At 37.3% G+C, this 15074-nt stretch overlaps 1 protein-coding gene across 6 annotated transcripts in view; it reads right to left on the reverse strand.

Moving 5' to 3' along the window:
• LOC117432193 (homeodomain-interacting protein kinase 3-like) overlaps positions 1-15074 on the reverse strand; it is a 42011-nt gene that overhangs the window by 23537 nt on the left and 3400 nt on the right. For all 6 annotated transcript variants that reach the window (XM_059002343.1, XM_059002342.1, XM_059002340.1 and 3 more), the window contains exon 2: positions 9075-10203. In XM_059002343.1, coding sequence (XP_058858326.1) covers positions 9075-10203 — 1129 coding nt within the window. The remainder of the gene's footprint in view (positions 1-9074; positions 10204-15074) is intronic.

A 15074-nucleotide genomic window follows, 5' to 3' on the forward strand; every position in this document is an offset into this window, starting at 1 on the left:
GTATTCCAAACAGCTCCTCCCATTCCTCAATCCAGATGAAATTACTGATTTAAAACTCAACCTTAACAGCTTTCCTCTACTTCGTTCAATGAATATTCCCTTCTGTAAAGGCGTACACAAAGAACAGCTGACTACAGAACATGCTGACCTTGAACAAGTAATTGACCTTGCTAGCATTTAGTTCTGCCTTATTTCACTCCAACAGCAAGACAGCATCACCATCTATAGTAGTCAACAGGCTCTGGCCACCTCCCATTGACTATTTTAAGCAAACCCACAGTATATTTAGGTAATGCACGGGGCAGAGCAGTAGCACGATATCATATCATGTCATACAGAAAGTAGGGCCTAATGGAATGTTGAGCACTCTCAGGCAGCAGCCCCCACTTTGGTTCGCTCTCTCTCTGCCTGTGTCTCTGTCTGGAATTAGTGTAGCACCACCACTTAAGAAACAAGCCTATGCTTCCTATTTACAATTCCTAAACTGAAAGTTACAGCTCTTTACATGGAGAAGGATAACCCCAAGGCCATAAAAGCAAGCAAACCGAATGTCATTACCTTTCCTGAAAAAATACATATATAGTATTAGGCCTACTGCTTTAAAAAGCGTTGTGTCTTTGAGCACTGAACAAGCCCAAGTGCATTGCCAAACTTTTGATGCAAGTAACTGCCTGTGCAAGGGAAAACTAAACCTTACAAAATGAATGAGTCACACCAAAACTGGACTTGCAAGACAGAAATTACATTTGGTCGGATATGCAGTAGCAGTTGGGCTATTACTTTAACTGAATTCCCCAAGACAGCCACTGTTAGAATTCATTCTCTGGTGCATATAAGCATTAAGTTTCTGTATGGAACACCCTGATCTAAAGATATCCTTATGGGGTCATAAATGAGTGCTGAGCTTAGCCAACAATGACCGCAGCAATCATACCAAGGAACTTCCAATAATCATAGAAAACGGTGCAGTTACCAGAAGTCATCCGACTTACCAGTAAACAGCAACAGAGTAAGATTAGCACCTCTAGCAAATGCATATCAGAGCTGCCATCACTGTGAAAGTCTGTGGCTGGCTGTAACTTAACAGTTTCAATGTTAAATGTTGAAAAAAATGTCTAGTGCTGTATACTGACCCATATTCATCTACATTACAAGGAGGAAAAAAAATAGATAGAGATGAAGGGTTTTAAGCCTGTTTGATATGTGGAGGCAGACAGCTTAACAAAGAAAGAGTTTTATTACATAGCATCCCAGATAAACAAAAGCTGTCGAACCAGTTGGCATACAAAACAAAACTTTTCATTCAACCGTAAGATTTAAAAAGCCTGAAACAAAGCAGTTATACAACAGTATCCCTGTTTGATGGGGCAAGCGAGGCAGGGAGGTTATTAAAGTGAGGTCAACTTCTGGAAAGGTCAACAAAACAGCATAAATTGCAAGCAAATGATCCAGTGATGTTCAGTTTATTGCTGGTGCAACAATACTGTGTTTCAGAACCCTCCGTAGGTCCTGCTTATGCTGCTGTGGTTCCAAGACTAGATGATTTTGATGAAGATTTTTTTTGTTTTTATCCATGAAATGCAACACTGAAGATTTGGGGGTAAAGGGGTATAAAGGATAGATTATGATGAACAATCATGTATGTCTTTATTTATTTATTTAAAAGACTGCCCAGCATCAAACAGACCATTTGTAAATTTGTTTCTAAATGTTCTGTAGCGGGTCTGGCCATTCCACAGTATATTAAATGCATGTCTAAAGTACTTTGAAAACTAATGACCCTGACCACCCACCAGCACTTTTGGACTTCTGAATTCATGGAGTCAGCCAAACTTTCACGCATATTTTGAACAAAGTACAGCAAAACACATCTGTAACATAAAACCTGCCTACAGCCCCTGGGGTAATGGTAAAGGTGTAGATTCACTGAACAGACTTTGTTCTTGCCAATTTATTGACAATTCAGCTTCTTGGAACTTTCTTACTTTTTTCAGAATACATTTGGAATGTCCCCAGAAAGAACATTCAAATCACAAACGTCTGCAGTTTGAGCAAATTATGCAGTGCTAACCAACATATAAATTGTACACTTCCTTCCAGATTTAAAAAAAATACAATGCTAATTTTACAGAGCTTAGTTCTGTAACTTTTGAATAGAGGATCCATGTTTTCACAATATACTGAAGGTTTTAAGTCAGTATAAAATGGTACAAAATGCTGTAAAACAACAACATACCACATTTGCAATAACCCTTGACAGGTCCAATTGCTTAAAATGGAATTAAAGTTTTCAGACACTTAAATGCCAGTAAGTATACATTGTCAACCACTTTTGAAGGACTGTAAAACGCTGATCAATTTAAAGCACCATGTATAGCAACATAGAACCAACAACAGTAGTCTCCCTATTCAGGAAAAAAAGGATTACAATAAAGTCCCTATGTTCCCTGTAAACAGAATTTGTTTTCTTAGTATTCAGAGCTCTGTGTATGTGGATGTATGTGAATAATCAACTTGGACCAAAATGCAATGCATCTGTTAAGAGTGAAACAGAATATTTGCATGGATGCAAAAGACTAAACCCAACAAGCAAGTCCTTATTCAAAACCAAATTCATAAAACTGCTTTTAGCCGATGAACAGAACCCCACTCCCCACTCTCCCTCAAGACATGCAAATGAACACTGTAACTTAGCTCTGTGTCTGCATTACAGCCAGTTATATTCAATCCTATAAAAAATTAATAGTTTGGCTGTGTGCTTTCTGATAATTTACTAGACACAAAACTTTTTAAAAAGGCACCTATATAAAATTCCTCTTACTATTATCACTTAAATTATTTATGGCCAAGGGTACATTATTTTATTGACAATTGAAATGTTTTGTATTTCATTTAATCATTGATGTACTTTCTTATCTATGTATATATTTTGTCGTATGTACATTTTATTTTATGTAAAGCGCTCTGCGATGCCTTTATTGATGTGAAGTGCGCTACAGTACATAAATAAAGATTGATTGATCAATCGATCTACTTGGCTTTTAAAACAGCAGTTTGACTGCATGTTTGGAGAAAAAATCTAAAGTGACCCAAGATGAAAAATGTATAATGTTTAGACTGTGAGCTAGCATTTGCCCAACTGAAGTGTAGATAGAACATTCAGCTTAAATACACAACAGCAGCAGCACTTGCCAAGTTTCCAATACAGCAAGTAAATAATAAAAAAGCTCAATATCAGCATTTCATTCACAGTTCGTCGGTGGTTTCAGTTTGTATGCTTGAACACTTAATTCTATAAAACAGGACCATGAAAGCCCTGGAAAAATCTTAATGCTGACTACCACCGAGTTCAAAAAGGCAAGTCATCAGACAGACATATTAAAGCAACACCAAGTCTGTAAAATGACAGTCCAACACCCTGACCTAAGGCTACCTTTACAAAACAATGAGCTCTTGTACTAACAAAATAAAGGATAAGCTTTCCCACACTCAGGAAGAGGCATTACCTTTTAAACCAAGACAGTATTATTTATTATTTGATTGGAAAGAAATAAAACTATTAAAAATTGTCATTTGCCTAAACTAGGGATGGGAATTTCAAATAGTTTCCAATTCAAATACACTGGGTCCAGAATGTTTGTGAATTCAATTACACAAACTCCAGTTCCTGCTCTTACACTCCCAAGAATAAAAGGCAAATGTGTTTGTGTACTACAAGCAGACAGCACAACAGTGTAAGCCAGTCAAGTTTAGCTGGGTTCACAAAGTGTACAAATAATGTCCAAGATGAAATTTCTTTATTCAATACTCAATATATATATTGAACGAATATATATCCGTTCAATATATTTCCTAAAGCTGCATCCACACTGGATGCGAACGTGCAAGCGAAGTCACCGAATGTCAATCCACACCAGACTGGAAATAAATACATGACCCCGGCCATGCATTCCTATTGGACATACTAGAGATGGGCTGTCCCATTAGAAAACAGGTCTTGTTTAGATAAAAGGTTACCACCCTGATATCCGGCAACGCCGTTGTAAAATGAAGGTTGTACTTGTAAAATCTATAGATCAGAGTTATTGAACATCCCTATTTAATCGACCAGTTTTATTGTTATCATTATTATTTGTAGTAATTGTACAGTTGTAGTCGTAGTATTTTTATTTTTTTTTATTTTTTTTGTGGTACCAGTAGTAGTAGTACTAGTAGTCTAATTTGAAGCCTGGTACGTCTGTCAGAAGACAGCTGGACAATAATAGTATAGTTGAACTGATATACATATACTTGGTATAAATTTATACATACAACTTACTGCAATCTCAATTGTGTTTCTTTACAAATTCCTTCTTTGATATATATTATTGACATTCTGAGTGCAGTCTATCGTTTCATAAAATATAAATATATATTTAGTGTCATACAAAGTATTGTTTGCGGAACAAGCATAATAAAAGGCTTGCAAAAATTTATGGCTTTACAGTATTAAAAAAACTACATATATAATTGACTATTTTGACATCATGTTATGGTGTATAAACGATCTTCACATCTGTGGATGAGAACACTATTTTATGTGTGTGTAAAAGCAAACATAAAAGAAATGATCTGTATTTTAATGTGAAGACGCACACTTCTGTAGCTATGCATATCATTGCATGCAAAATAAACAATGGCGGCTGAATATGCCAAGTCGCTGCATTATTGATCATTACTGACACTGTCCTGCAGTTTTTATATTTAATCGCTTAGTTACTATATAACAGGAAGAAAAGGTAAGTGTGACAAGCTTAATCATGAATGCACTTTCTATATTTTCAAACGCAAATGTGGGGTTGGCCCTATTTACCAGCATGGGAGCGTCTACTGAGCTATGTAACCAAATTGGTCGTGGTACAAAAAGGCGGCCCTAGTCTGCTTTGCGTTCATCTATATGCCAAGGCTGGCCCTGGGCCACACTGAAACGGTGGCCTAAATCTAGGCCGGCTCTGGGATGCCTTTTCTTTTTTGAAGCGTTCACATGTGTGTGAATGGGGTCTTAGTTCAATATTAGTGCTAATCAGAGTGTGTGAAACAATCCATTAGACTGTAAAATAACAACACATTCCAGTGGCTTTCTGATGCGCTCTGGCCATCCTAATGCTTTAAATCACACACTGAACTAGGGTATAAAGATACTTCAACCAAGTTACAGCATTGTTTAATGGAAGTTTAATGCAACAGACAGAGACAGAAAAACATTTCATGTACACATCAGAAGATACACATAAAAAAGACTATACTAGTGTAGTTGAATGACTCACTCCCAATGTGCTCTTTCCTTTTCACCTAAAATGTAAAATACACAACACAAGGAAGTGATCACATCAGGTCTAGATCCTTACAAACTACCCCTTTGTTGGTACAGTATGCTGGGCCAGATCATTTGTTTGAGTTTGTTTAGTACTGTACAATTTGCCAATGTTTTCTGTAAATGTATCTAACCCTTGCTGTTCAATTTGAGTAACCCCATACCCCGTTTACTCTGCAGAACCCTCATGTTCTGAGCATGTCAGCTAATTCGAAGTCAGTTGCTTCATAATCTAGGTTGCCGGTCTGTTGTCCTCCTGTAATTCAGTTCAAACTAGTGGCCTATATTTTAACTTGTAAACAGACTTCTGTCAGAAATAAATATGGTTATATTATCTGGTGCCCCTGGATAATCGTTTCAGATAAAAACACACTAAAGAGCCAGTTGCAGGAAGGGTCAAATACAGCAGGGTCAATTACATTTGTCTGCAGGTACTAAAAGTGCAGGTGACAGAAGCTTTTCATAAAATCTTTGTTAATGTTACACTGGAAACATGGATGCACAGCAGAATTGTTTGCTGAAATTGCAATTACTATTACAATGCTATTTTGTTGAATTACAATGTACCCACATTAACATGTTTACTCTATTTATTCTAAATAACCAATAATCACAGGTGCACATACAGAAACCTACTATATAAAACGTATTTTTTCCAAACAAATGGGGTTACTAAAAGTGGTTGAAAATACAAGAATATTGATCGTATGACAAATAAATGCATAATTATTATTATTATTATTATTAGTTTATTTAGCAGGCGCCTTTATCCAAGGCGACTTACAGAGACTAGGGTGTGTGAACTATGCATCAGCTGCAGAGTCACTTACAATTACGTCTCACCCGAAAGACGGAGCACAAGGAGGTTAAGTGACTTGCTCAGGGTCACACGATTCAGTGGCTGAGGTGGGATTTGAACCATTGTAATTCATCGATTATATGGTATAATTACAATTACACAGGTGTGCCAAGGTTCAACTACAATTACACTGAATTTGCAATTAATGAATTACAAACTGCACAAGTACAATTGCAATTTACCCCAGGTCTGCTGGGGACTTCATATTTAAAGTGAGATTTGTTCCGATATGTTCCAATTTCTGTTTCATTTATGACATCAACGTAAATAGACTGATACAGGTTGATCTTTACACTTTTTTTTGTCTGTCCGTTCACACTTGCGCCAGCGATTCTCATATGTGAACGCTCCAAAAAAAGAAAAGGCAGCCCGTTTTGATGTGGCCTGGGCCTGCAATCCGGGACCAGGGACGGCTTTTACATATATATGAAGGCAAGACTTAGGGCCGCCTTTTCGTATTACATTACCAATTTGATTATGTAGCTCAATAGCAGGGATCATAGGAATCTGTTTGTTGTGGAACAAGGAAAAACAAGGATTTTCTATGATGTCAAAGATTTTTTTAGTTTTACATTTGGGGAGGGGCAAAAAACATGCAAGGCTTTTTTTTTTATTTGTTTGATAATAACCAAATCAATGCACATATAATATATAAAACATTAACACAGACAACTTGCTTTAAATTTACGTAAACATACCTGTCTAATAAAACTACTTCCGGTATTCAAGTTCAGTGTTCAATGAGGCTTCAGTTTACTTCAGTCAGTATCCAGAGCTGTTTAAAGATGCCGAAAAATCACCCCTAAGGATCGGATCAACGCGTTTGGCAAGGATGAATTTCACGTCGATGGTAATGTGCTGTTTTGTACTTCATGCAGCAAGGCTGTAGATTACACTCGTAGGCAGACGATTGTAGAACACATGGGAAGAGCTAAACATAAATTGCCAGCAGGTTTTGTTATAGCCATATGTTCGGTAATCTTCCAAGAGAAGGGGTACTGGTAATGGTTAGGGACTAGAGAATAACAATAATGACAATGATAATAACAACGAGTGAACAACAGAATAGTTTAACGATTGTGTTTGTAAACAAAGGTGGTATTCATGCAGGTTAAATAAAAACATAAATGAAGAAACATGTGTAAGGTCAAATATATTAATATTTACTGTAAATGGAATGAATGTTTAATAGTTTATTTTTGTATATAATGATTCCAGGTGTAACCGGTTATTTAATTAATTAATTAATTAATTAATGTCTTTCCTTAGGAGGGAGCAGTAGTATTTGGTGGTCAGTCGTGAGCTTGTCTTGTGAATGTCAGTCTTTGTATGTACAACCTGTTAGTCATTTGCAATCTGGAGTGACGCATCCATTACGAAAATAAATATTTATACCTGTGAACACTAGCAAGTTGCTGTTTCCTGTGTTTTAAATACCTCCGTGTTCTTGAGAGAATAATGTGATTGTGGGTGGGGGTAAGCTCGGACCGTCACCCCGTTACACACCATAACATTAAGGCAAAATAGGCAATAGGTTTTTTGTTTTTTTAATATATACCATAAACTTGCTACTGTGCTGCATTGAAAAAAATATATATTAAGAAACATCTGCTACAAATCAAAGATTACTGTAAATCCCGGTAGCTCTGAGTGCTGGCTATTGCTCCATAACATTTTAAAAAAAAAATAATAATAAGCAATTCGCCACATTTTATGCCTGCTTTTCAGTCACATATGTGAACGCGCAAAGGCACCTTAAATCGCAAATGTAAACGTGATTGCGGACCTAAATATGCAACGGCCCCTGAGGCAGCCCTGTGCCAGCACAGTCTCTGATCTCCCTTTGTTTACTGGTTTACTGCACTTTCCCCGCTTGTTATCAACAGTAAATAAGAGCTGTCCGTCTACTTTTAGAGAGAAAAAAAAATGTAAAACCCTGGCTGTGCTGGGGGCTTCTCTTTTGCAAAGCTTTATGGGATGTTATTCTGACATTACACTGGCACACCTACTGTAAATGTATGAATCCAACCCAACGTATCCTTTTAGCAAACTGGAATAACCTGCCTCTTTCACACAGCATTTCTTAATTATAGCCGACCCAAGTTAATTGGAGACAGGAGAGTTTTGTACAGCACAGTCCAACAGGCTGAGGAGATACACATTTGCCTGCTTCCACGGACTATTCCCTGCACTTACTCATATACTCCAATACAGAACTAGACTGGAAGCAAAATAAAAACTAACATTAAATAATGACCATAGAGATCTCTTCACTACAATATTAAAAGTCATCTGTGATTTACTGTGAAGCACCATTTTGAAATATTTTCCATCTAGGCTGTACCAATTAAGGCAGACGTCACTCCAGCAGGAGAGTGATTTACAGCAGAGTACAAGGAGAAACAGATTCATGAGTCAAAGGTATTTATTTGTTACTAAGGAAATAGCAACAGGAGACCAGTCAATTCATGTCCTTATAAAGATAACCACATATTTTGTAGGACGCCAACATGAAATCCACAGTTCATTATAACACACACGTAGTTGCAAGATACCAGATTTAAGCAGGTAAGGATTACTAGCTCTGCTCTCCAACTGAGGCAGGCTGTTAAACCCCTGAAACCCTTTAAAAAGAAGGAGAACACGCATTAAAATGCAAAAAAAAAAAAAAAAAAAGTACATATGCTCTACAAGTTAAGCGCCATTCTGAAAATACTTTCTTAATCTTTTTGTGAAAATAACCTGGTCAGTTAAACTTTCTCTTAGATGACAACTGCCTGAATTATTTCATTTTATCTATAATAAGTAACATAAAAAAAAAAGAAGAACTACCCCTTCATCCCACCCATGATGTGCACCTACCTGTAGTAGCGCGACTGCAAATACGTGGAGCAGACTACTTTTGAAACGTGGCTGGCAGATCCAAAGTCTATTACTTTCACCCTGTATGGCTGCCGGACAGGGTCCACTAGCATGATATTTTCCGGTTTAAGGTCCGCGTGGATGAGTCCAAGGCTTTTCAGTTTTTTCAGTGCTGTGGCCACCTGTTGCAGGATTGGCCTGATTACCTTCAGCGGCAGAGGGCTGAACTTGTTCTGCTTTAAGAAGTCATACAGGTTTTGTTCCAGCATCTCAAACACCAGGCAGGTGTGATTACGGTGCTGGAAGCACTCAAAGGCCCGCACGAGGTTATTTTCGTCTGCATTCTCGCTGCTCAGACGGGCCAGGATACTCACTTCGATTTGCCCTTGCCGTGCATACGAGGGGTGGTTCTTGAGGATTTTGATGGCTACAATATCATTCGTGCCCCTCTTCCAGCATTTCACCACCTGACCGAAGGTCCCCCGACCCAGGAAGTCCAGGACCTCGTAAGTATTCTTCATGGAGCACAGCACCTCGTGCTGCACCAGGTGGTAATCCCCATCCCCTCCGGCACCACTCTGCTTTGAGGCGCCCACCACTGCGACTGGGTTGCCAGCGTTCGTTTGCAACATTGCAGGCAACATGGACAGTTCCTCCACAATCTGCATGGCACTTCCTCTGTTCTCCAACTCCTCACTCTTACGTTTCAGCCCGCATTGCTGCACGCTGTCCACCAAGTTCAAACCTCCTCCTCCTCCTCCTCCGCCGCCACCACCAGTTTCGTCTGCCGCTTGCCCAAAGACCTGCAGGGCTGCCGGTTCTGATGGGTGTTTATTTGCCTCTGCTGCTCCTGGGTCCTCCTTTACACCTCTTAGGGTGACTGCTTGCAATGCAAAATTCTGCCCACGGGGCCTGCTGTACACCAAGTCTTTTATCTGAAAAGAAGAGCTAACAGCGTTCATAGGGTGAGTGATGCCAAGGGTTCTACCGTTCAAATAGGTCCGTGGGTAGGCTCTCTCATGATACGCGCAACTGCTTGGCTCTACTTTGAGTTTCTTTACACTACAAAAGGCACTTGTCTGCGTTTGATAAACATGTGGTGGGTAGACCAAGACTTGTGAGGCCATACCTGTAAGAGATGTAGAAAAAAATATATATTGAAATCAGGGGGGTAAATGCAAGTAAATCCATTTTGCTTTGCAGAAATAATTCCAGAATTATCAAAGCAGTAAGGTTTCTCTGCTAGTTCTATAACAATATATTTAAAAGAGAAGGAAAGGTACTTTCTTTAACCACCAGCATGCATAGGGACACAACAGAAAAAAAAGAATATTTACACCATTTTCCCTTATTGCAGTTACTTATATCAGAAATGTAAACGTAGAAAGCTGGTTATTTTTCAAAGCAAACAGTGAAAAAAATAAAATACATGTTTTGATTCACTCCGTTAACACATTTACTGTATATAGTGCTCCCAAAATATGCACACATGCAGAAACATAGTGTTGCCAAAATATGAAGATGTAGAAGGATGTGTGTCTCTAATGCACTCTCAGCCCCTGGGCAATGTTCCATGCAATGTGACTGTTTCCCAAGACTTAAAAACTGCTTAGTAAAGAAATTGGGAAATATACAACAGCAGTGATACTGGGGGAGCGACATATTAGTAGAACACTTGCCGAATGAGTTACTGATAGAACACACAAATTACACCGAAAGAATGTTGGCCGAATGAGTTACTGATAGAACACACAAATTACACCGAAAGAATGTTTACATTGGCAATCATTTTAACACAATGTACATTAGAGCATATGCATTACATGTGATCTTTCAACATATGGTTGGAAGTCGCTGCCTATTGGGATATGTTATTAGGCAAAGTTATTTTTCTTTCCCAAACAAAAAGAAAGCAAGTGTACTTGGCAGTGTCCTTCTAGCTTTTCACTAAATAACTCTAGCTCTAGTAATTTTGGGCAAGATCAGACAAGTTTTTTACGAATTACAATTGAGTTAGTGTATTATAGTCCAATACCAGACAACATACATTCAGTTTGTAGGCTGTTTGTGATACTGTTAGTACACTAAGAGTGGCTAACAATGAACTGTTGCAATCGTAGAGTGGATGGGAAAAATGAACCACTTCAACCAATCCGCATCCAAGCTCCGATATCACAAGGTTCACTTAACCTTTTATAAAAGGTTGCTTGGCAACTCCTTTGGGCTCTCTTAGCAACTAATGTTTCTATTAAATATTATACAGGAAAAATAAATAAATAATAGTTTAGAAAAGCTGGCTTCTAGTAAAAAAAAAAAAAAAAAACTCAGCCAGCCAGGTCTATAAAGTTAAAAATGTCTTCTACTTTTTGATAATGACTCTTAGAAGTGCAGCAGGCGTTTCCAGGAATCTAAATGGCAAGCACCCACAGAAGTTACAGGCTCTGCAGCAGAAAACTGAAAATACATTCATTTTGTTGCCTTATTTTTTTACAGTTATTTAAATATAAATGTTGTTGCTATTAAACATGTACTCTTTTTTGTGCAGATTTTGAGAGCATATTAAGCTTACAACATATGTATAAAAGACCTTGGATTCTTACTGTTTACACTTAGAAAGCAGTTATTACCTAGGACACTCAATGCAACCTTCGTTTAACTACAATTAATCCATTTGTACCCAAGCCTGATGACCTACAGTATTTTTAGCTGGCTTGATGCCTAGTTTAAAAAGCCCAACCTACTTTTCTTGCTGGACACAATCCAGTGATCCAATGTATTAATGTCCTGCTGGCAGGTTGACTTTAATCAAGTAGAGATAGATCAAGTAGAGATAGATAAAACAGCAAACGTCCATACTGCATTGCTGAATGCTACACAAAGGGGGTTAGTAAATAAATTTAAAACATCATTCAATTTTTTTTTATTTTTTTTTAATAAAACGTCTGTTTAGCAAATTTAAAAAGCCTGTACCTATTATCTGTTAGGAAAACATTTCAGATTTTATACAAACTACTTTTAGCTAATAATTCGGTATCGTGGTGCTAACCACCAACATTCAGAAAGGTTCTCGTGTAGACAGTCAATAAAGCTGCTTATACAAAGTTAATATGTGTTAGGCCTACAGGCTGAAGCAAAGGCAATTACCAGTAAAGATAACCTACCTTCCTGTGCTGCAAGTCCCTTCCATTTTAGTCTTGTTAAACAAGTCTTGTTGCTGTACTGCTGTAACACCAAGGCGCACACAGTAGTACCTCAAAATCTCACTATTGCAAACTACTATCAGATCAGCTCCCACATGCACTTGACATCATTAAACCTAAAACCTGCAAAATTCCCCACACAGCATTAGTGAGGCAGGTAGTGCATTTGAAAACTACAGTATAGGGAAATACCAGAACATATGACTATTCAACAAGTAAACATGTGACCCTAACCACAATGAAATAAGATAGCCAACTTCCCCTTTACAGGGCTTATTTATTGGGCTTATTTATTATGTAGCGATTTACATATTAGAAAATACTGTAAAAACCTTTGTATAAGTCTATTTTCTAAGCATTTTTAGGGGGTCCTAAAAAGGGGGGAGCGACATACACCGGTGTGACCTGCAGGCTTTATCCTGAAATTGTTGTCTCAAAAAAAAAAAGGAGGGGGGGGGGGGGGGGCGACAACTTATACACCGGTGCAACTTATATACCGTTTTTACGGTACATAGTTAAAATTAGTATCCATTTCATTGTATATCTGAAACCAGTGCCACAATAAACAAACAGCAGTGATGGAAAAAAAAAAAAAATTAAACTTCTACAACCAGAATACAAACATCCCACCGCTTAACTTGGGGAACAGGTAATCCTTTACATACTATAAAACATTAACAATGTGCGTTAGCAAAATGTTACACTGCAGACATTCAAATGCAAATCTGTGTTAATGCAGATCATGTTCTTTACCGAGGTCTCGTTATGAGTGTTTTAGAGGATATTTCAATAAAAAAAATTACAATTATATAAATTGTGTCAGGAAGGAACTGTGCAGGTGGCAACACATTAAAAGGTATCCCTTTTTTAAATGTATTTAATTTTTTTCTGTTCTGGTAATTAAGATGACTGGATTGGACTTTGCATTGCTGTGAATATCAACTACAAAAAAAGCCAAACTTTTAGCCAAAGGACAAACCACTTCCCTCCTCTTCATTTTATTTGGACATGCCTAAAAACAATTGCATTTCGCAGATAGACTAAAATGTCAACCTATATGGACCACAATTGAAAGTTTAAGGCTTCCTGAATTTGAGAATTTTACACACACACCAACATTTCACAACTGGTTGTCCTGGGTATAAAAGAAAATTTCATAACCATCAATTGCCTCATATCTTACTGCAACTGGCCAGAAGAAAAACTGGCACTGAAAAAAGTATTTTAAATCACGTTTTCCAGGAATATTAGTGATTTACTGTCTTGTTCGCTAATCCATGGGACAAGGATCAGAGAGAGGTCAAAGAGAAGAAGAAAGAAAAAAAAAAGCAGCCTAACTTAATAAAATCAAGAAAGATTTCTGTGTGCAGTCTTATTAATGGCTTGCCTAATGGCCCACACAGAGTACACATTAACAAAACTAGCTAAAGGCCCCTCTTTTTATGATGCAGGTTAACTCAAACAGTCGGATGCTAAAGTAGCACAAATTAGCATAACCTATTTATACAGAAATACATATGGTTCCTTTTCAAATGACCTTGAGTAGAGCAGGGTTTTTTTTGTTTAAGTTTGTCACATCAATATTGCAGCTAGCTAGAAAAAAAAAATAAAAGCACACGTCAACATACATTAGCATGTCGTACCAAGAGTTGGGATACTGAAAAATCAATGTACCCTATACGCCCATTTTACAGAAGCGTGTCTTGGACAGCATTCAAAACTCACATTGATTTTTCATTTTTTTTCTTGTTTTCTTGACATCAGGCAGAATTTTCTCAAATTACGTGAATCTCCTCTTTAGTCTGATTAACAAACCATCCGACCTTTGATGTAATTTAAATAAGACAAATTCACTTCCATTGCTACCAATTCCAACCAGAAAAGTAAAGGTGGAACTTGTACAGTAGGCATTATAAAGTGTTTTGCAATTATCTAGGCTGAACACGTCCTACTGTAGCTGCTAGGCAGTATATAGAAAAAAAGGATTAAATAAAAACAAACATTTCTGATCTTAAAGAAATCATTTAAATAGTTATATCTTTTAACAATCTAATTCTGGCTACAATATATTAAGGCTGTTTTCAGGCCTAAACACAGTTCAACAAATAAGAGTTCAGCATCAGCACAACCCTGCTATTATACTGATACTAGATTCAGAATCAAGGAGGTGATATAGCATTACATAACCATATTTACAATAGCTACAGTCAGGTAATTACAGTAACTGCCTGTTGCTGACTTCGCTTCCAAAACCAATATACCTACAGCTGTGACCAAACGTTTTGCACCTAGAATTTTAGGATTGAGACCATTTTAAAAAAAAAACACAATTCAGATCTTTTATTTAGCATCATGTTCTCAAATAAACTACAAAATGTTATCACAAAAGTCTACAGGAAGCCATAATAGTAGTACAAGTGTTTCATGTTAGATTTCAAAATGTCACATTTTTCAATTTTTGTCAGTTTCTTGTTAACAATATGGAAAACTACAAAGCGGTATGTAATTCGGTATGTTAACGTAATATTAATCAGCAGGTTTCATTCGACTTTATGAAACAAAATTTGTTAATTCTATAGGGTGATACAAAACTTTTGGTCATAGCTGTATACTGTATATAAAAAGCTAACAAACTACAAAATATATGCAACATCCACAAATGATCAGTATGTAAATACATAATTCCATACAGTGGGAAGCTGCTTAAGTGGCAGGTTATAGTGGACATGACGATGCAAACGTCATATTCATATATGGCCACACTCATAAAACATTTACCACTGTACTATTTTAAGTTTTT

The sequence above is a fragment of the Acipenser ruthenus genome, chromosome 27 (genome assembly GCF_902713425.1).
Source record: "Acipenser ruthenus chromosome 27, fAciRut3.2 maternal haplotype, whole genome shotgun sequence".
In the NCBI taxonomy this organism is placed as follows: Eukaryota; Metazoa; Chordata; class Actinopteri; order Acipenseriformes; family Acipenseridae; genus Acipenser; species Acipenser ruthenus.